Here is a 20443-nt window from a genome sequence, read left to right on the forward strand (position 1 = left end):
CGTAGCGAGTAAAAGGTAGCAAGAAGTGAGGCCAGAAAGCTGGTGAGGAGCCAGACCGCACATGGCATTTTGGGCCACGTAAAGGAATTTGGAATTTATCTTGAGAACCATCAGAAAGGATTGAAGAAAATTAAGCTAGGGAAGGCCCTATCAGATTTTGCTTTAGGAATCACGTTCCAGCTGAGCAGGGGAAATGGACTGGAAGGGAGACCAGACGTGAGGCAGGGGGACCAGTTAGGAAGCTGTTATAACATCCAGGTAAAGCAGGATGGTAGCCTGAACCAGGGAAGGGGCAGTGGGAATGGAGAAAATACTGGGAAATGTGAGAAATACTTACAACACGGAGAATGAGCTGATGTGGTGACCATTCAATGAGTTGCAATGCTTCTCAAACTTGACTGTGCATATGAGTCACCTGAGGATGCGGATTCTGATTCAATAGGTCTGGGATGGGACCAGGAACTCTGCATTTCTAACAAGCTCCCACGTGATGCTGATGCTACAAGTGCCTGCCCCACAGTTTGAGCCTCGAGGAGCTAGAGAACATAAGAGGAGGAAGAGCATTGAAAGTAAAAAGACAAATTCAGATGCGATGCATTAAAATCCATATGGTAAATCTAAGCGGTGACATCCTGTAGACAGCTGGATACATGAGTCTGATGTGCAGAGAAGACCTGGGCTGGAGGGAGAGATTTGAGAGTCATCGGCGAAAATCTTGTGGAACTTGCCCCCCCCCCCAACTCCCATTTCAAATGGAATAGTGGAGTTGGAAGCCAGATTGCAGTGGGTTGAAAAGTGAGAGGTGGAGAAGTGGAGACACTGACTCTTCCGAGAAGTTCAGCTGCAAAGAGGAGAGGCAGAGAGCAATAGCTAGAGGAGAGCTTGGGGTTGAGGAAGGATTTTGTTTTAAGATTAGACAGACTTGAACATGCTTAAATGCTATTAGACACAGCCGTCCATCCATAGGCCATTAGAAAGATCAGTCAGGCTTCCTGTCTGAAATGGCTACCTCATCCTTTCATTAGAAACATTCTATATTGGACTAATACTTTTCCTCTTAGCTTTGACAGCTATATTATAACTAGGACCTTCTATAGACACAATACTTTAAAATAAAGGAGGCAAAACTGCCCAAGATCTACCTATTATCTACTGCCTTTACTCTAAGTCCCTCTCTTTAGAAGCCATATTTTTAATGCTCTCCTATCATTTTCACCAATAACAACAATTTTATTATTCCAATACATATTTTACAGTCTTAGAGAAAATCTGATATAAGCAATTAAAAGACAGCGCCCAAAGACTTAGTCACTGGATACCACAGATGTTCAGAGAACCTATGAAAGTTTAGAAGGGACAAGGAAAAGTCCCTTCCCTTGACCTACAGAAATCCGGAGTTCTGTTGGCTGGTTGCTACAGACTTAATGATTAAAGCCAGTATGCTAGAAACTGAAGAGGAATCGAGAAAAGGTCTGTGCCCTCTTAAGAGTTTATTATACCAACTACAAAATAGCAGTTTGCAAAAGGCACAAATAAAGTGTGGAAGACTGAGATAAAGGATGAAACTTAGTGGGAGACGGGAAATAGAAGGACATAAAAAAGAATTGTTGAGGCTTTGAAAGAAAAGACAAGGATGATCGATAAGCAGAAGAACACGAAAAGAACACAGTGAATCCTAAAGGTTGACCTCATCATAGAGTATTTATATGAGATATTGAACTGCAAGATAAGTTTACTAAATACTTTGAGTAAGTTCACACTGTGACACCAAAATGTATGCAGGAGATGTCATTATTATTTACAGCTCATTTAAAAAAAAAAAAAGGAAAGCTCTTTTGGAAAAAATAGAATCATAAACTCAAAAGGACCTTGAAAGATCATCAGGCTCTTGACAAAGAAGTATAGCTGTCAGCCTCCGTCTGTAAGCACCTACAGGATGCCCCTCAGATTGCTAGCCAAGGCCATACTCTTTCAGGGCATCCCCTGAGCATGGCCATGTATGCCTAACGCAGGACACCTCTTTGCCCTTTGTTTCAGAGCCCCCTTTTATGTTGGCCAAGACTTTGCCAGATCTACACACCAATCTGAAGGCCCCTCTGCCCTACCCCACTCCCTCCTCCCTTCCTACCCTATCACAGGGATCAGATCAGCACCCTTTACATAGGCTTTCCGTGTCTAATCATGCTCCCTCCTCTTTTTACCTTCTGCAGGCAATATGCTCCCTCTCTACCCAAAAACTTCATGAACTCCTAACCCTATCTCCACAACTGTCTGATGAATACAACTAATGCAAAGAACCTACTTGTAATTCATGTATCTGACAAAAGACCTATACCCAGAATATATAAAGAAAATTTAAAATACAATAATAAGACAACCCAATTTTATTTTATTTAATTTATTTGTTTATTTATTTTGGCTGCACTGCACGGCATGTGAGATCTTAATTCCCCAACCAAGGGTTAAACCCGTACCCCCTGCCGTGGAAGTGCAGAGTCTTAACCACTCGACCACCACGGAAGTCCCAACCCAATTTTTTTAAATGGGCGAAAACTTCATTTTTTAAAATATGCAAATGACAAATAAGCACATGAAAAGATTTTCAATATCATAAATCATCTGGAAAATGAACATTAAAACCACAGTAAGATATCACCACACAAGTATCAGAATAGCTAATATTAAAAAGACTGACATGGTATACGTATGTATATACATACATACACACACACACACACACACACATATATACACAATGGAATACTACTCAGCCATGAAAAGGAATGAAAGAATGCCATTTGCAGCAACATGGATGGATATAGAGATTATCATACTAAGTGAAGTAAGCCAGACAGAGAAAGACAAGTATCATATGATATTGCTTATATGTGGAATCAAAAAAAAAAAAAGATACAAAAGAACTTATATACAAAACAGAAATAGACCCACATAGAAAACAAACTAATGGTTACCAAAGGGGAAAATGGGGAGAGGGATAAATTAGGAGTTTGGGATTAACATATACACACTACTATATGTAAAATAGGTAAACAACAAGGACCTACTGTATAGCACAGGGGACTCTACTGAATAGAGTGTCTAGCAGGAGCCTTTTGGGGTTTTTTTTCTTTATTGTTTGGGTTAACCCCTTGTCTTCCTGTATCCAGAAAAGCCCCCTTTTTTCTAGGGGCTTTGTTTGTATGTGTGAGGCTGAGAGAAAGCTACAGCCCCCTAGGATGGGCCACAGCCGTACTCCTCCCTGCCCTAGGAGTCAGCACTGTACCCCAGGCCCTCGACAGCACTCCTGAGTGTGTGCGCCATGTTCCCCTTTCTCTTTCCCTCTTTCCTGTCCCTCCATATGAACACCTCCAGCACAGACATGAACTCTTACTCTTTCCTGTTTCAGTGTTATCTGTATGCTTGATTTGTCTTTTTTTTTTTTTTTTTTTTGCCGATCTCAGGATAGTCACAGGCTAAGATTTAGGTTCCCCCATCCAGTTGGGGTTAAAGACTCAAACTTTCATAACCCACTTGGCCCTGGCTTCTGTTGCCTCAGAAAGGGATGTTATTATCTGCGGAGGCCCTAGGGTGAGGGCTAAGGCCTGCATCCTGAGCCCACTGGAAGCCCAGCCCTCACTGCTGTGAACCCTGGGGTCTGAACCATGTCAGAACTTGCTGCTGTCTTGTCATGGATGGACAGATGGACGAATGGAAGAGTGGATGGATGGATGGATGGCCATGGACGCAAAATGCCTTGTCCACAAACAGCTGAGCTGAAAGTGTCTCAGTGTGCATGACAGCCTGCAGCAGGAGCATACGTGTGTCTGTCTGTGCGGACAAAATCTTTACACTTTAAGGTTTGGAGATATTCAAAAGGAAATGTCATGGAAGCAGCTAAACCAAGGCCAGCCACCTCTGGATTCTGAATCTCAGGAAATGGGCAGGGCTTCTTGAAGGCCCTGATGAGTCATCTGCTAGGGTCTTGGTTCAGTAAAGCACTGAGCAAGTTTGTACACCAACCAGGGGGTTAATATAAATACAACCAGCATAGAAAAACTCAAAACTACGCATACACCAAAACCAGAATGCCAAGTGGTGTGGGCAAAGGCAGATTTCTGACCCTTTGGCTCAACCAGCCCCCAAATAAAAACATCAACAAAGACGAATCAAGAAAATAAGAAGCAAAGATTCATGCTAAGCTGTGGGAGGAGGAGCGAGGTACGTGTGTGTGTGTGTGTGTGTGTGTGTGTGTGTGTGTGTGTGTGTCAGAGAACAACCCTGGGGTCGGGTTAAACCCCAGGTTGGGAGGGGGAAAGGAAGTTCCCTCACCACAACTTAGCCAAACCTGAGCTGCCCCGAGGTGCTGTGGGCCCTGCCCCAGCTGGGCGGCTGTGTCCCGCCTAGGGCAGGGCCCATGCTCCTCCCCTTCTTGGGATCAGATAGCAGCTGCCCAGGCCTGCTGGGCCAGGGACTGACACAGGCTCCGCCTACTCATTCAGGCTGCCTGTGGAATTAGGTCACTGCTGAACCATGGTACCTCCTGCCTCAGCCCCAGCAGACCTCAGGAGGCTGGCCCCAGACTCACTCAGTGCCTCCAGCAGCCGTGCAGACACAGCGTCCTTGGCCACCCACCTCACGCCCATCCTGCCCACTGGGGGCCAGCACAGCCCAGATGAGGCCACTGAAGGGCACTGGAGGGGTTTATAATTTAAATAAATTGCTGAGGTATAAGCCGCAAGTCTGGTCATGGATGCAAGTAGAGTGCCATTCTTCAGTGATGAGTCCAGAGCAATACTGGCACACGGTCCCCACGACGAGATTCCACAAGTCAGCAAGCACCTGAGCTCACCTGCTGATTAACCTGCCGATTATGCAGATAGTTGCTGTTGGGGCATCGAGCTGCCTTCTGTGAAAAAAGTTATGTGCCAAGGATGACGTAGGCAACGTGGAGAGGCCTTTCACAGAATGCAAACACCATTCAGGTAACTTAAGGATGAAAGCTTGGTGAAAGCAAATCTGTTATTTACACTGCTGGGTATCGTGGCCCCGTCTCACTGGGCACTCAATAAATATCTATTCACTGAAAGTAAGGATATAAGAATAAGCTGTAGCAATTGCCTTGGTGCCCATCTGTTGTCAGGATGGGGCTTTAAGTTATGAGCTTTATGGACACACTTATAATACCCTATAATGGAAAAGAATCTAAAAAACAATATATATATACATGCATACATATATATATATAACGGAATCACTTTGAGGTACACCTAAAACTAACACAACATTGTAAATCAACTATACTTTAATTTTTTTTAATTTTACAGTTTTTTTAGGTTAATTTTTTAAAAGATTAAAAAAAAAAGACTGACAATTCTTTCCAAGTGAGGAACCACAGGATGTGGAGCAACTGACACTCGTATACGATGCTGGTGGGGGTGTAAGTGGTACAATCACTTTGGAAAACAGTTCAGCAGTTTCTTATAAAGTTAAATTTATACTTACCACCTGACTCAACAATTCCACTTCTAGATATTTACCCTAGAGAAAACATGTGTACACAAAATGACCTGTACAAGAATGTTCATAGCAGCTTTATTCACGACAGCCAGTCCAAATGTCCAACAACAAGTGAATGGACAAACCATGCTATATCCATACAATGAAAAGAGTACTTAGCAATAACAAAGAACAACCTACTGGTACATGCAACCACATGAATGAATCTCAAAAACATTATGTTGACTCAAAGAAGCCAAATACATAAAAGGACATATGTGATCCCATTTTTATGAAGTTCTAAAACTGGCAAAACTAATCTTGAGTGATAGAAATTAGATTGGGGTTGCCTCTGTGAGGCATTGATGATTGACTGCAAAGAGGTATGAGGGAATTTTCTAGGGTGATGGAAATTTCTATATCTTGATTGGGTGATGGTTACACAGGTATATATATTTGTCAAAACTCATCAAACTGCACACTCAAAATGTATGCATATTACCACATGTAAATTATACCTCAATAAAGTTGAGTTTTTAAAATGTATTCCCAACATTTATAAATGCTATACTAAATAAATACCAAATACTGAATATATAAAGACTATATCTAATAGTATTTGTTGGTATTGCAAGTGGAATATTTATCTCATCTACATTTCTAAATGGTTACTGTTAGAAAATAAAGAGGCTATTGGTCTGTTTATATTTCTTATATACAGAGACCTTATCAAATTCCCTTATTCAGTTGTTTTTAACCAAAATCCTTTGGATTTTCTAGGCATACAATCACATAAACAGCAAATAAATAACTTCATCTCTTATTATCCAACATTTATACAGATTACTTCTCTCTTGCATTCACTAGTCTCCAAAAGAATCTTGAATAATCATGGTGATCACCAGATGTCTTCTCTTTTCCCTACTTTAAAGGAAATAGCATAATATCTCAGTGTTTAGAATAGTACTTGCTGTTGGACTTTTTTATAAAGTCCTTATCAATTTGTAATTTCTTTCTATTCTTTCTATTTTGTTTTGCTAATAATGATTTTTTAAATTTTTCAAATGACTTTTCCACTTTTATTAGTACAATATATAGTTTTTCTCCTTTAAATTGATGCAATGAAATATACTTACAGATTTCCTACTATTGCACAGTTTGTTTTCATGAAATAAAACCTCTTGAATTATTCCTTTGATAAGGTACTGGATTCTCTTTTGAATACATATTCATAAGCTAACTTGAACTTTGGGGTTTTTTCATATTAGCTTTAGCAGGTGACAGTAAATCTGGTTTCATGAAATGATTTAGGGAGTTTCTATCTTTTTCTGTGCCCTAGAAGAGTAGAAAATAACATTTAATTATCCATCATTCTTTAAAGATTAAAAAGGATTTCAAGCATATAACTGTGAAATTGTCGTCTCCATGCTATTTTTTATAGTAGATATTTAATCTCCAATTTTTCTATGGTAATTAGTTTCTTCAGGTTTTCTACTTGTTGGATCAATTTTATTAGGAAGTTATTCATATCAACTAAGTTTTCAGATGTTTCACTCTTGAGTTTTAGTTAGTGATTTATAATATTTGAATTTTCTCCTCTATCATTACCTTCTTTCTCATTTCTATCTTGTATAATTTTGTTCTCTTGTCTTTAATCAGGGTCAAAAAATGATTGTCTGTTTTATTGGTATTTCCAAAGAACCAGCTTTTGGATTTACTAATGAGGTTTGGGGTTTTTTTCTATTTTATTAATTTCAATTGTTTTCTTTATTGCTTCCCTTACGACCATTTTGTTTCTAATTAAGATGTATAATAATTTTGTCTTTTTTTTTCTTTCTTCTTTAATAATAAAGACATTAAAGCCTACAGAATTGCCTCATAGGATAGCTTTCATTTGTTCCCAAGTTTTTTTGGTAGGAAGTATCTGATTTCAATTGTTTATTGAATATGTTGTTTTAATTTTTATTTCCTTTTTGATCCAAATGTTATTTAGGAAGGTGCTTATAATGTCCAATATTATATTTAAATTATAGTTAAAATTATTGGGGTCATTTTTATTATTCATTACCAATTTTATTGGATTATGATCAGAGAATAGAACCTGTAAAAATCTCTATTCTTTTTAGTTTATTAAGGTATTTTTTGTGGCAAAGTATACAATGTTTTTATACATATTCCATGAACCTACCAAATATATCATATATTTTTTCATATATTAAAAATATATATACAAAAAAATTCTCTGTGAACACTTAAAATTATAACCTGTACCACCTGACCACTCTCACTCACACATACTCATATAGCTCTCTTTACTTTGCTTGCTTTTAAATTTTTTTCATAGCATTATTATGATCTTGTAAAAAACTGTATAATTTACTTATATAGTGCTTATTGTTTATCCTCTGTCAACTCTACATGAATGTCAAGTCCACCAGAACTGGGACTTTTGTCTGTGTTGTTCACTGATGTATCCCAAAAACCTATAACGGTGCCTGGCACAAGGTAGTTCTTCAAGAAAATATGTTAGCTAAATAAGTCATCATTACCACATGAGCACGCAAACAAAGGGCAAAACAGGAATACTGCTGGTGTCCATTCATTCACTAAGATCTGTTTCAACATCTGTTATGGGTCAGAACGGTGCTGGTGCTGAGCACATACAGATAAACAAGTCCCTGTCCTCACCAATAGTCTTTTCTGGCATTTGAGAAGGAACTGGAGTCAGCACAAGATACTGTGAATCAATGAGAAATACAGTTCGTTTTATAAATGCACTCTTTATTTATTGATCTCAAAATGGCCGCAGTATCTAATTTTTTGATCTTATTGTACTTCATTCCAGACTCCTACAATTAAAAAAGTTGGGCTGTCCAACCCTTTAAATGCCCTGAGGGGGATTTTATTTTTATTTATTTATTTATTAAAATAAATTTATTTATTTATTTATTTTTGGCTGAGTTGGGTCTTTGTTGCTGCATGCAGGCTTTCTCTAGTTGCAGCTCTTCATTGCTGTGCGTGGGCTTCTCATTGCGGTGGCTTCTCTTGTTGCGGAGCACAGGCTCTAGGCGCACGGGCTTCAGTAGTTGTGGCACGCAGGCTCAGTAGTTGTGGCTCATGGGCTCTAGAGCGCAGGCTCAGTAGTTGTGACACGTGGGCTTACTTGCGCTGAGGCATGTGGGATCTTCCCGGACCAGGGCTCGAACCCGTGTCCCCTGCATTGGCAGGCGGATTCTTAACCACTGTGCCACCAGGGAAGCCCTGAGGGGGATTTTAAGACAGACGGAATTCCTCAAAAGAACTACCTTGAAAGGTTTTGTCAACGCGCGCGTCTCCAAAACCCGACCCCTGTAGAGACCTTGATGGGAAGGGACAGGGTTTCACTGAGGGTCGGCGCCGCCTTCTGCAGAGGTCAAGGTCGGACAGGCCCCACTTGGGAGGAATTCGCCTCGCCCACAATAACTGCACGCCCACACTTCGAGTCAAGCGAGGGAGCTCCCACAACACCAGGTAGCAAAAAGGCTCGGGCGGGAGCCAACATCCTCCCCAGATCCAGAACCCTCCTGGGACGCCCTCCCATTGTCGAAACACCGCGCACACCCACGCGCACTTCAACGCGCACGCGCAGCCATCCCGAGAGGCACACCGCCCCCCGCCCACGCTCAGTCTTCGCCCCCGCCCCTCGGACCGGAAGGAGTTGCCGGCGTTTCCGGCGCCGGCGCCTTGAGGAATCCTCAGTGATGTCGTGGTTTCGAGCCGCTCCTTTGGCCCAGGGTCCTGGAGAGGAGGGGGACGTTTTTGACGAGGAAGCTGACGAGTCGGTCCTGGTGCATCGGGAATGGCGGAGCCACATGCAGAGACGAGTCAAAGTAAAGCTGCGTGGAGGGGGCGGGCGTCCCTTGCTGTACCGGGTTGTGAGGAGAGGCGCACGGCGTTGTGAAGAGGCGGGGACCCGAGAGGAAAGGGCCGAATGGTCCGGGCCCGGCCCGGCGCTGCCCTCCCTACCCCCTCATCATGCAGTGCTGCCCGCGTCCCGCTAGGGTTTCCCAGTGGGTTACTTGAAAGCGCGCGACACCACAGGACGCGTTCCTCGAGCGCCCGCGGGGCGCGTTGGACTCTGGGGGGCGGCGAACAAAATAAACTTTGTCTTAGGCTTTGAAGAGATTTCAGTTTGATGAGGATCAGAGGGAAGGGGATGGGGGAGAAACGTATACACTGACTGTATGTGTCTGATTATGGCTGTCAGAGGACATGTACGCCGTTGACATGGGTTGCTTGAAGGGCTCGGGAGCCTAAAGTTAGGAGTGGTGGTAATCAGGACAGCTGGAAAAAGTGCACTTAAGAATGTTGTCGAAGGGCATAAGACGAAGCTAACGTGGAACCCTGGTGGCTAGGTAAGGGAGTATTCATGTTGGGTTTGGGTTTGTTTTTTTAATTTGTCGGGTGTCAATTATCCATCTCTCAGTTGTCTCACTTTTGAGAGTCGGCTTAATACCACACCCCCAGTTTCCAGGTGGAGCCTTCAGCGCCTAGTTCATGGGGAGGACCGAAGGGTGAGGTCCATTCCAACTAGTATCCTTGCCAACCATTAAGTTGCCGCTAAATCTGCGCTTGTTTAATGCTTCGGTAAAATAGTACTTGTTTAGCATAACAACCATGTTGTCAGTGTCAGAAATGCTTTACGTAAGGCTGAGGCGAGGCCAGTCCGTACCGAGCATCTTTTGAGTGCTGGGGCGGGACAAGAAAATCCCTGCCCACAGAGGATTTGCAGTTTACTTGAATTTAGGTATCAAGCAAAATTTCTCAAGCCAGACCTCTCATGGTCCTTTTGCTAAACCAGTTTCCTCTTTCCCTACTTCAGTTCCAAGACCTTACTGCCCTGCGTCACCCACCCACACCCGTCCAGTTGCTAAGGGGACCAAACACGTAATTCCCCATGTTTCCTCTCTGTGGAGCTACTGCTAACACAGGGTTTTGTAAAACTGTATAGAGTCAGTATTTTTTTTTTTTTAATTTTTTTTTTTTTTTTATAAAGGTTGATGTGGGTTTTGTACAGTCTGGTCCTTGATAATTATGTAATGTTTCAAAGTTAAGTTGCTTTATTTATTTATTTATTATTTATTTTTTATTTATTTATTTATTTATGTATTTATGGCTGTGTTGGGTCTTCGTTTCTGTGCGAGGGCTTTCTCTAGTTGCGGCGAGCGGGGACCACTCTTCATCGCGGTACGCGGGCCTCTCACCATCGCGGCCCCTCTTGTTGCGGAGCACAGGCTACAGACGCGCAGGCTCAGTAGTTGTGGCTCACGGGCCTAGTCGCTCTGCGGCATGTGGGATCTTCCCAGACCAGGGCTCGAACCCGTGTCCCCTGCACCGGCAGGCAGACTCTCAACCACTGCGCCACCAGGGAAGCCCTAGAGTCAGTATTTTTAAATGTGCCCAACGCAGTGGTTGAGAATCCACCTGCCAACGTAGAGGACACGGGTTCCATCTCTGGTCCCGGGAAGATCCCACATGCCGCGGAGCAACTAAGCCCATGCGCCACAACTACTGAGCCTGCACTCTAGAGCCCGTGAGCCACAACTACTGAGCCCGTGCACCACAACTACTGAGCCCACGAGCCACAACTACTGAGCCTGTGTGCCACAACTGCTGAAGCCTGTGTGCCTAGAGCCCGTGCTCCGCAACAAGGGAAGCCACTACAACGAGAAGCCTGCTCACCGCAACGAAGTGTCCTCTGCTCGCCGCAACTAGAGAAAGCCCATGTGCAGCAACGAAGACCCAATGCAGCCAAAAATAAATTAATTAATTAATTAATTAATTTTTAAAAAATGTGCCCAATAAGTCCAGACTTCAACAATGGGATAAACCAATAATAAACTTTTATGAGAAGCGTAGTCTACTTTGGTTGTATGGTTATGCCATATGTTCTAGAACCGTGTTGTTAAATAACCCAGTAGAGGCCTGTTTCATCAGTCTTCCAAATTGGTTCTATGACTTTCTAGAAAAACCTACAAAAAAAAAAAAAACCTACAGTGGTTTACTTGGTGTTAGTTACAACTGTAATTCTTCATTACTTTCTTATTTTTAGGAAGGCTATAGAGATGGAATAGATGCTGGCAAAGCAGTTACTCTTCAACAAGGTTTCAATCAAGGTTATAAGGAAGGTGCAGAAGTCATTATAAACTATGGACAACTCAGAGGAACATTGAGGTAATTTTTAAAACTTAAATGCTGAATTATTTTAACCTCAGTACTACTGGAGGATTTTTATTAAAGTAATATCTAAAAATAAAGCATTTAAAGTGAAGTGCTTTTCCTAGTGTTAAATCCACAAAAGAGTGCTGCAGAGCATCGAATAAAATCGCCTTAAAAAGGCAAAAGTTCATCCACTTTAATATGTGAGCCAGGTGTTGTCTTTTATTGTAAAGAAATGATAGGAAGGTGTGTATTTTTTGCTACCTGAACTACCACCAATCTGTATCTCAAAGTAATTAAAAAGAACTTCAGGTTTTGAATAAAGCTTTTAGTCTTCCACATGTAGCAGAACACAATAAAACAGACGTCTAGACTAGAAGTACATGATGAAAATTATAGCTGGTAACAGAAAAATGATTCCATTTACTTTAGTCCTAAATTTCGAACACCTGTCAAGATTCCATAGCAATAATGGCATGTATCAGAACCAAGTGATCAAATGGCACATGGAGCTAGGAGCATGGCAGGCTTGTCCTCTCTGATGCTTTATACCTTTTAAACTGCCCTCTATAGAGAAAAACAAAATGCTTCAAGGAATCACTGATTTTTAAAAGGTATAAAACAAAAGTTGTGAAAACAAAAGAAAAATTCATTACATTGAGGTTTTCTAAAATTCAGCTGTCGGGAATCAGCATTTATACTATACTAAAGTAGGAAAATGATCACATGTTTATCATCACATCAAATTAATCTTCTATAAGCTTAGAAAGCTTACTGCTAAATCTTACATCAATTGATTCCATTTTTCAAAACATCATTACTTTTCACAACAACCATTATTTCATGACGTGAATGATCTGAAATGTCAAAAAATAAAACTGTCTATACTAAAAAATTAAAGAAAAATAATTATTAGGACTAGAAGAATTCTAACCTTCTTCAATAAAATTGTTAGTTAGCTCAGCAAAGTGTCTACTCTGTAACAAAGTTGGAAAGGTGAAGTTGTCTCAAAACTTTTTTTTTCCCCTAACCTTCGGTTTTGATGGCAAGCAGCTGTATGGTTAGAACAGTGGTTTTCAACCTTGGTTGCACCTTGTTACAGCTGGGAAGCTTTAAAAAAATAATACCCCCAGAGATTCTGATTTAATTGGTCTCAGGTGTGACCTGAGTCTTGCTAAGTTTAAAAGTTTCCCAGGTGATCCTAATGTGCATCCAAGATTGAGAGTCACTAGTTTAGAAGGTGGTTGATGTCCTTAAAGGAGAAACTAATTTTTCAGATCTTTCTGTTAGTTGTATCCTTCTTCAACAGAAGCTACACAGTCATAAGGGGAAAAATCTAAAATCAGGAAGAGTGGATGTAGAGCTGTGAAGGAGGGCTTATGAATTATAAACAGTTTATATGATTAAGTCCAATTGTTTAATTCCTATTGAAAGATACTGTCCTTGTATTTTTAATCCTATTTTACCATCATTACTTTCCTGATTTTGACTTGCATTACTGTTATTAATAATTTTTGCATGGTGTTATCTGGAAAAGAAACGTGTAAGCCTTAGCATCAAAAATTCTAAAAGTCTTTGTTTAATTTTTTTTCTATTTAACTCTTGCTTATATTTTTGTTCAGTGCTTTGCTCTCCTGGTGTCACCTTCATGATAATAGTGCGGCTTTGATCAGTAAAATAAATAATCTTCTGGATGCAGTTGGCCAGTGTGAAGAGTATGTGCTCAGACATCTGAAATCAATCACTCCACAGCCCCATGTTGTAGATTTATTGGACTCCATTCAGGATATGGACCTTTGTCATATAGCTCCAGCTGAGGAAAAGATTGATGAAGCTAAAGATGAAAGATTCTATGAAAATAATGCTGAGTTTAACAAAAACTGTAGCAAGAATCTTAGTGGGGTAGATTGTTCATCTTTAAAATGTTGTAGAACACAGGAGCGTGCACATTCCGAAAACCCAAGCCTCACTTGGATTTTAGAACAGACAGCCAGTTTGGTAAAACAGCTGGGAGTATCAATAGACATATTACAGCACCTCAAACAACTATAAAAATTATCTTCATTTTAATAATGAAAATAATATTCAGAACATTCTTAGAACATTTTGTTTCTGAACAAGCTAACCAAAATTTGTACTGGTTTCTACATTGAACACTTCACTTGTAAGGTTATCCTTCATGGAAGTTTGAAATGTCTTCAAAATTAACACTATTTAATATAAGCCTATTTTCTTTGTCACTGGTAATTTTTATGTGGTTTAAGATATGCTCGGGCATTCCAGTTGTCATCATTTTCAAATTTCTGATCAAAATCAAGCATTTTTGGACTCATTATTAGCAGAAATGAACAAGAATCAGACTACAGTTAACCCTTGAACAGCACAGGTGTTAGGGGTACCCACCCACCATGCAGTCAAAAATCTGCATATTACTTATAGCTGGCTCTCCATACCTGCAGTTGCGAGTCTCAGATTCACCCAACCTCAGATGCTACGGTACTGTAGTATTTACTACTGAAAGAAAATCCAAGTATAAGTGGACCCTCAGAGTTCAAACTCTTGTGGTTCAAGCATCAAATGTTATTTTGTAAGGACTTAGCCCTACCTTCTGCTCTTAGCACATTGTCTTGTGATTAGGACCTCACCTTATAATCAGACCAAAGTTACAAAAAATTACCTAATGGCTAAAGTTGTAAATAGACACACATAGATGTATATAGATATGTAGACATATATATATTGAAATTAAGAGGCTAATAAGTGTAAAGCTGAAAAAATGTTTATACTGATAATTAAAATACTAAAGTTTGTTTTAGTTTTTTTATTGAGGTATAATTGATTTATAATGTTTCAGGTATACAGCAAAGTGATTCAGTTATACATTTTTTTTTCAGATTTTTTTCCATTATAGGTTATTACAAAATATTGAATAGAGTTCCCTGTGCTATATAGTAGGTCCTTTTTGTTTATTTTATATATAGTAATGTGTATATGTTAATCCCAAACTTCTAATTTATGCCCACCTCCTTTCCCTTTTGGTAACCGTAAGTTTGTTTTCTATGTCTGTGAGTCTATTTCTGTTTTGTAAATAAGTTCATTTGTATCATTTTTTTAGATTCCACATATAAGTGATATCATACCATATTTGTTAAAGTTTGTTTCAGTTTTGTGTTTATTAAAAGTAAGGACACAATTCCATGAAAAATATAGAAAATACATTTCATGCTAAAGTACTTATTTAGCGTATCCAAGTTTTAATGAGTTAGTAGTGTTACCTGACAGTGTGCCAGATTATTCCTAAACTGCAGTTTTGCTTCATATCTATTTAGGAATAAAACATTGAAGCCACTGACTTCTGTATTATCTTGTAGCAATATTCTTAGTCTAGCACAGACAAAATGAGATTCAAACTTATGCTCCAGGACCTAAACATATAAAATCAGGAAAGGATTTTTCATCACTTTTTTGCCTGAAACACAAATTTATGTAACATGCCTGACTTCAGAGGCACCCAAATAATTGCCCCTCATTGATAGCCATAATTTATATCTGCCATCTACTGTTAAAGACTGATACCCTGAGAAAATCTTATGTGATAAAAGAGGTGTTTCAAGAGATTAAGAAAATGTACTGCTGTGATCTTACAACCTCCTCAGAGTTCACAGGACATTACGAAATTGAAGCAACAAATTTGAAACCAGAAGACCATAAAGTATGTCAGGATTTACTAAAACGTGCTGAAGATATCAAGTGACATTTGACAGATGGTTTTTAAAAAAAAAAGTGATTGTACCTCTCAAGAAGTAAACACTATTTCAGAGATTTACTGATTTGTCTTGTTATGTAGATACTTTTTTCCATATTTATGAATGCAGCAAAAATGTCAAATCCACATGGAATATTATAAGCAGTCTCTGAAGTCTTCATGTTGCTCTGCCCTGCATATTAGATATGAAATATATGCATCTTTAATAATACAGCTCAAGGAAGTCACCCTGAGTAAAAATTTCATGAGTGCAGCAAATCTGGAGATTTTATCTGGGCTCACCCTGACAGAATTTCCTGAAGATAACACCCTTTGCCACCATTGAAAATAGGTTGTTTTTGTGTAGATGTTCGTAGAAAAGGAACTCAAGAGAATTAGCTGAGTTGAATGAAGCTGTTGGGTTGAAAACATCTCTTAAGCTTACATTGCCCTTTAAAAAAGCACAGAAGTTCCTGGACTGCAGAGGAAAATTAATGGAATGCTCATTATACCTGTGTTTCATGAGCCTCTGTATTAGAACCAACAAGAGCGAAGGAAAGAAACCTTGCCTTGTGTCTTTTACCTTGCCTCGTATGTTCTAGGCCTGCCAAGTGTTGCCATGAAAAGACCCTAGATGAAGATAAATGTAAAGCAAGACTGCCCCAGAGCAGACACAGCAGAGTTTGAAGACCCAGGACCTAGACATTAGGCTTAGATGATGTGGCTTCCTTAAAAACAGAATTTTCACCTTGAATAAATTACTTCTAGATACTGACATATGTGGGGGTTTTTTATTTGTTGTTGTTTTTTAAGCCCACAATACTATGCTTTTCTGGCATTTCAGTTGCTAGAGGTATTGAGGCCACCAAAATTTTTGTGGTACACAAACAAGCAGAAGTGGGCAGCTGAATTCACCTACCTGCATCCTTACCTCATTTATATCCTTAGCACTGCTTATTAACTGCTTTTGTGGTACACCAAAATAAAAGCCTTGAACCAAGTCCAAGATGTGCTTTTCCTCTGTCTTCAAACTAAAGTTTTGTGTTCCAGTCTAAGACACAGAGAAATAAATATAGAAAGACATTCTTTTTTTTTATTCTTTTTTTTATATTCTTTTAAATTATGGTTTATCACAGGATACTGAATAGAGTTCCCTGGGCTATACGGTAGGACCTTGTTGTTTATCCATTCTATATATAATAGTTTGCATCTGCTAATCCCAAACTCCCAATCCCTCCCCCTTGGCAACCACAAGTCTGTTCTCATGTCTTTGAGACTGTTTCTGTTTCATAGATAAGTTCATTTGTATCATCATATTTTAGATTCCACATGCAAGTGATATCAGATGGTGTTTGTCTTTCTCTTTCTGACTTACTTCACTTAGTATGATAATCTCTAGGTCTATCCATGTTGCTTCACATGGCATTATTTCATTCTTTTTTATTATGGCTGAGTAGTAGTCCATTATATATATATATATATATATATATATATATATATATATATATATATATATATATATATATATATATATATATATATATATATATATATATGCCACATCTTTATCCATTCATCTGTCAGTGGACATTTAGGTTGTTTCCATGTCTTGGCTATTGTAAATAGTGCTGCTGTGAACATAGGGGTGAATGTATCTTTTTGAATTACAGTTTTGCCCAGATACATGCCCAGGAGTGGGATTGTTGGATCATATGGCAACTCTATTTTTAGTTTTTTGAGGAACCTTCATCTGTTTTCCATAATGGCTGCACTAATTTACATTCCCCCTCTAGGAGGGTTCCCTTTTCTCCACACCCTCTCCAGCATTTGTTATTTGTAGACATTTTAATGATGGCCATTCTGACCAGTGTGAGTTTTGATTTGCATTTTAGAGATTCTTAATTTCAGACCAGTAGATGAAGTAAATATCATATGCCATCTTAAAGTACCAATCAAAATTCTTGCTCTACAGAAATTCTCAAATCTCCCATCATGAAGATACTTCACGCCCCATAGTTGCTTTTCTTGCTTTTGCTCTCATTTACTACCTTTTCCCAACAAACCTACTGGAAGAAGAGTCCGCAGTCACTGTCTCAAATTGCTTTCTCCCCATTCACTCCTGAACTTCAAACTGCTTTTCGCTAAGGTCACTGGTGGCTGCTAAATCACACGACTGCCCTGGTTGTATGATTTTCACTCACACACTTGTCCTCTCACTTGTCTGGTTTTCAGTCCTCCCACCTGTCTCCTCCATCACTGGACACGAGGATCCATCTACTTTTACAGTCCTTCTGCCTGCCTTCTGCAGCGGCACTTTTTCTTGTTCTGCTCATTACTACTTACTTCAACTGGGTAAACGATAAACTTGAGTTTCATTTCCAGGCCCGAGCAGCACTGTCAGTCTGATTTCCCATCCTGCATCCTTCTCCACCGCACGCGCGCACACACACACACACACACACACACACTACACTTCTTTATGGACACTACTCCAATGCTTTGTGGACAATCCACAACTCCTAAAGTTATTCACTCTGACTCTTCTGCCTGGAATACTTTTATTCCATATCCTTCCTTCCCAGCAAATTCCTATTTATCTGTCAATACGAGCTCAAATTTCAGTTTTCTCAGGCAGAGGTAGTTGCCCTTCCCAGTGTTCCCTCTGCATCACTTTGAGTACCTCAGACTTCAAATTTATTCAGGAAAGTACCTTATTCATCATTATATCCCCAGCACTTACCACACCCTGTATATAGATGCATATGTGGTGCTCGATGAGAGAAAAAAATAACTATATTTACTAGCCAAAATGAAAATGAAATCAGAAATTTAGGATTCCAAAATACATCATGTTAGGAGCTTCCCTGGTGGCGCAGTGGTTAAGAATCCGCCTGCCAGTGCAGGGGACATGGGTTCGAGCCCTGGTCCGGGAAGATCCCACATGCCGCGGAGCAGCTAAGCCCATGCGCCACGACTACTGAGCCTGCGCTCTAGAGCCCATGAGCCACAACTACTGAGCCCACGTGCTGCAACTACTGAAGCCCAGGCACCTAGAGCACGTGCTCTGCAACAAGAGAAGCCACCACAATGAGAAGCCCGTGCACTGCAAGGGAGTGGCCCCTGCTCACTGCAACTAGAGAAAGCCCACGCACAGCAATGAAGACCCAACACAGCCAAAAATAAATAAATTAATTTTTAAAAAATACATCATGTTATATACTTTCATTTTTAGAAGAGAAAACCTTTATGTTTGCCTCTTAAATTTTTTCCTTTTAATTTTGCATGTTAATAAAAATGCAGATATACATATTCTGTCTTCATTGTACTAGGCTAAATAGTAACACTAAGACAATAGTATTTACCAATCATTAAAAATCACACTTATGAATGAATAATACTACAATATAATTTTTAATGATATAAAATTTTATTTATACAGTTTTAGCTATTAAAGACAGAAACTACAAAAGAAAAAAATCTAATAACAGTAAGAAGGAGTTGGAGGAAATAGAGAAATGGGAAAGTAACAGCTAACACGGTGTTTATGATATACAGGCACTATTCTGAAAGCTTCACGGGTATTAGTTGCTTAATCCTCATAACAGCCCTATGCAGCCGAACTATTCATTATCCCCATCCTAGAGATGAGGAAACCAGGGCACCAAGGAAACTGAGTAACTTGTCCAAATCACAGCTACTAAATGGCCCAGTTGAGATTTAAAGCAAGGCAAATCTACCTCCAGAGTTGGTGCTAAGGGTAGATGTGTACGAAATAACATGGTAGCAGTGATTGTGTTTAGTGAAGGGACTACGAACTATATTTTCCCCTTGCTGTTAATTTCTACTTTTCTGCATTTTTCCAATCTTCCCCAGTCAGCAAGTATTATTTCTATAATGTGTATAATAATCAGCAACTACAAGGAACAAAAAATTTGTTTGCTATACATCTAGAAAAAGGGAAATTCCATTCCCTACTGGGAGGAAAGAATATCATCCAGGAAGTAGTATAGAAAGGTGTGTTTAGCATATACAGAAACTAAATTCTGCCTGGACTCCTTAGACTCTACACTCCTGTTAGAATAATTTGTGTCACTCATTGCAATAACGTTTCTTTAGCTTTTATAAATTCCTACTTAACCTTCAAAAACAGGATGTTAGTTCACTACTGACAAGTACATGTATTGCTACAGATTTGCCAAAAAGAGCCAAGGGTCCTTAACATTCCAAACTCCATTTTCTTGCCCTATAAATAGCCTGATCTTTCATAAAGAAGTTTAACAAAGTAAAATCAGAACTACTTACAACAGATTCGATTCTGTGGGAAGTTGAATCCTGATGCTTTCATGCATGTGTGTACAATTCACAATTGAGAGAGAGGCCCTGAACTTCTGGATCTGATTTATTTCCAAGGAACTGTTGAATTAGTTCAAGGCCACTGGGTGGTGCTGGTGCATCCTGATATGTATTGTGCTCACAAGAACAGGAAGCCAGTGATTATCCTTAAAGCTATCTATGCCAAACAGATTGAGTCATTTATAATATTGGGAGGATGGGGAGAGGTTTCTGGGGTATGTCAAGAAAACTCTCAAAACGTAGGGTGCACTCCCTTTTTTAAAATTCTAGGCTGAGAATTTTTCTAAATCAAAATAACCAATCATAAGGAAACCTGTTCACAGAAAAAGGCACCATTTACTCTCCAAATTCCTGAGGCCTAAAAATAAACACCCAGAACCCAAAGCATACAGCCTGCAATCAAATATGATATAAAATTATAACTTTACATGCACGAAGCATTTCTACTTTGTCAGTCAGGACTGTGCCTAAACTGTTTCAAACATCAATCTCTCTCACACACACACACTCAACAACTTACTTTGTTAACCTATCAGATATGTCACAACCCTTCTTTTTTTAGTCAACAAATATACAACTAGGTAAGTTTTCCTCTACAACTCATTCAAGCTAATATTTAAGCCTATTTCCTTATGAATTGCAGAATCACCA

The 20443-nt window shown here is 39.6% G+C and overlaps 1 protein-coding gene across 2 annotated transcripts; it reads left to right on the top strand.

The window, feature by feature from the left end:
• The first annotated feature begins 9188 nt into the window (after positions 1 to 9188).
• On the top strand, positions 9189 to 16439 carry YAE1 (YAE1 maturation factor of ABCE1). Of its 2 annotated transcripts, none has more exons than XM_059934201.1 (3): positions 9189 to 9365; positions 11588 to 11709; positions 13317 to 16439. In XM_059934201.1, the coding sequence occupies exons 1-3, from the start codon at positions 9237 to 9239 to the stop codon at positions 13744 to 13746; spliced, it is 681 nt and encodes a 226-aa protein (XP_059790184.1). In that variant the 5' UTR covers positions 9189 to 9236; the 3' UTR covers positions 13747 to 16439. The 2 variants fall into 2 exon arrangements, with proteins under 2 accessions (XP_059790184.1, XP_059790185.1); XM_059934202.1 differs by having other exon boundaries at positions 9328 to 9365; positions 11592 to 11709.
• The last annotated feature ends 4004 nt before the right edge of the window (positions 16440 to 20443 follow it).

The sequence above is a fragment of the Balaenoptera ricei genome, chromosome 9, assembly GCF_028023285.1.
Source record: "Balaenoptera ricei isolate mBalRic1 chromosome 9, mBalRic1.hap2, whole genome shotgun sequence".
Lineage (NCBI taxonomy): Eukaryota > Metazoa > Chordata > Mammalia > Artiodactyla > Balaenopteridae > Balaenoptera > Balaenoptera ricei.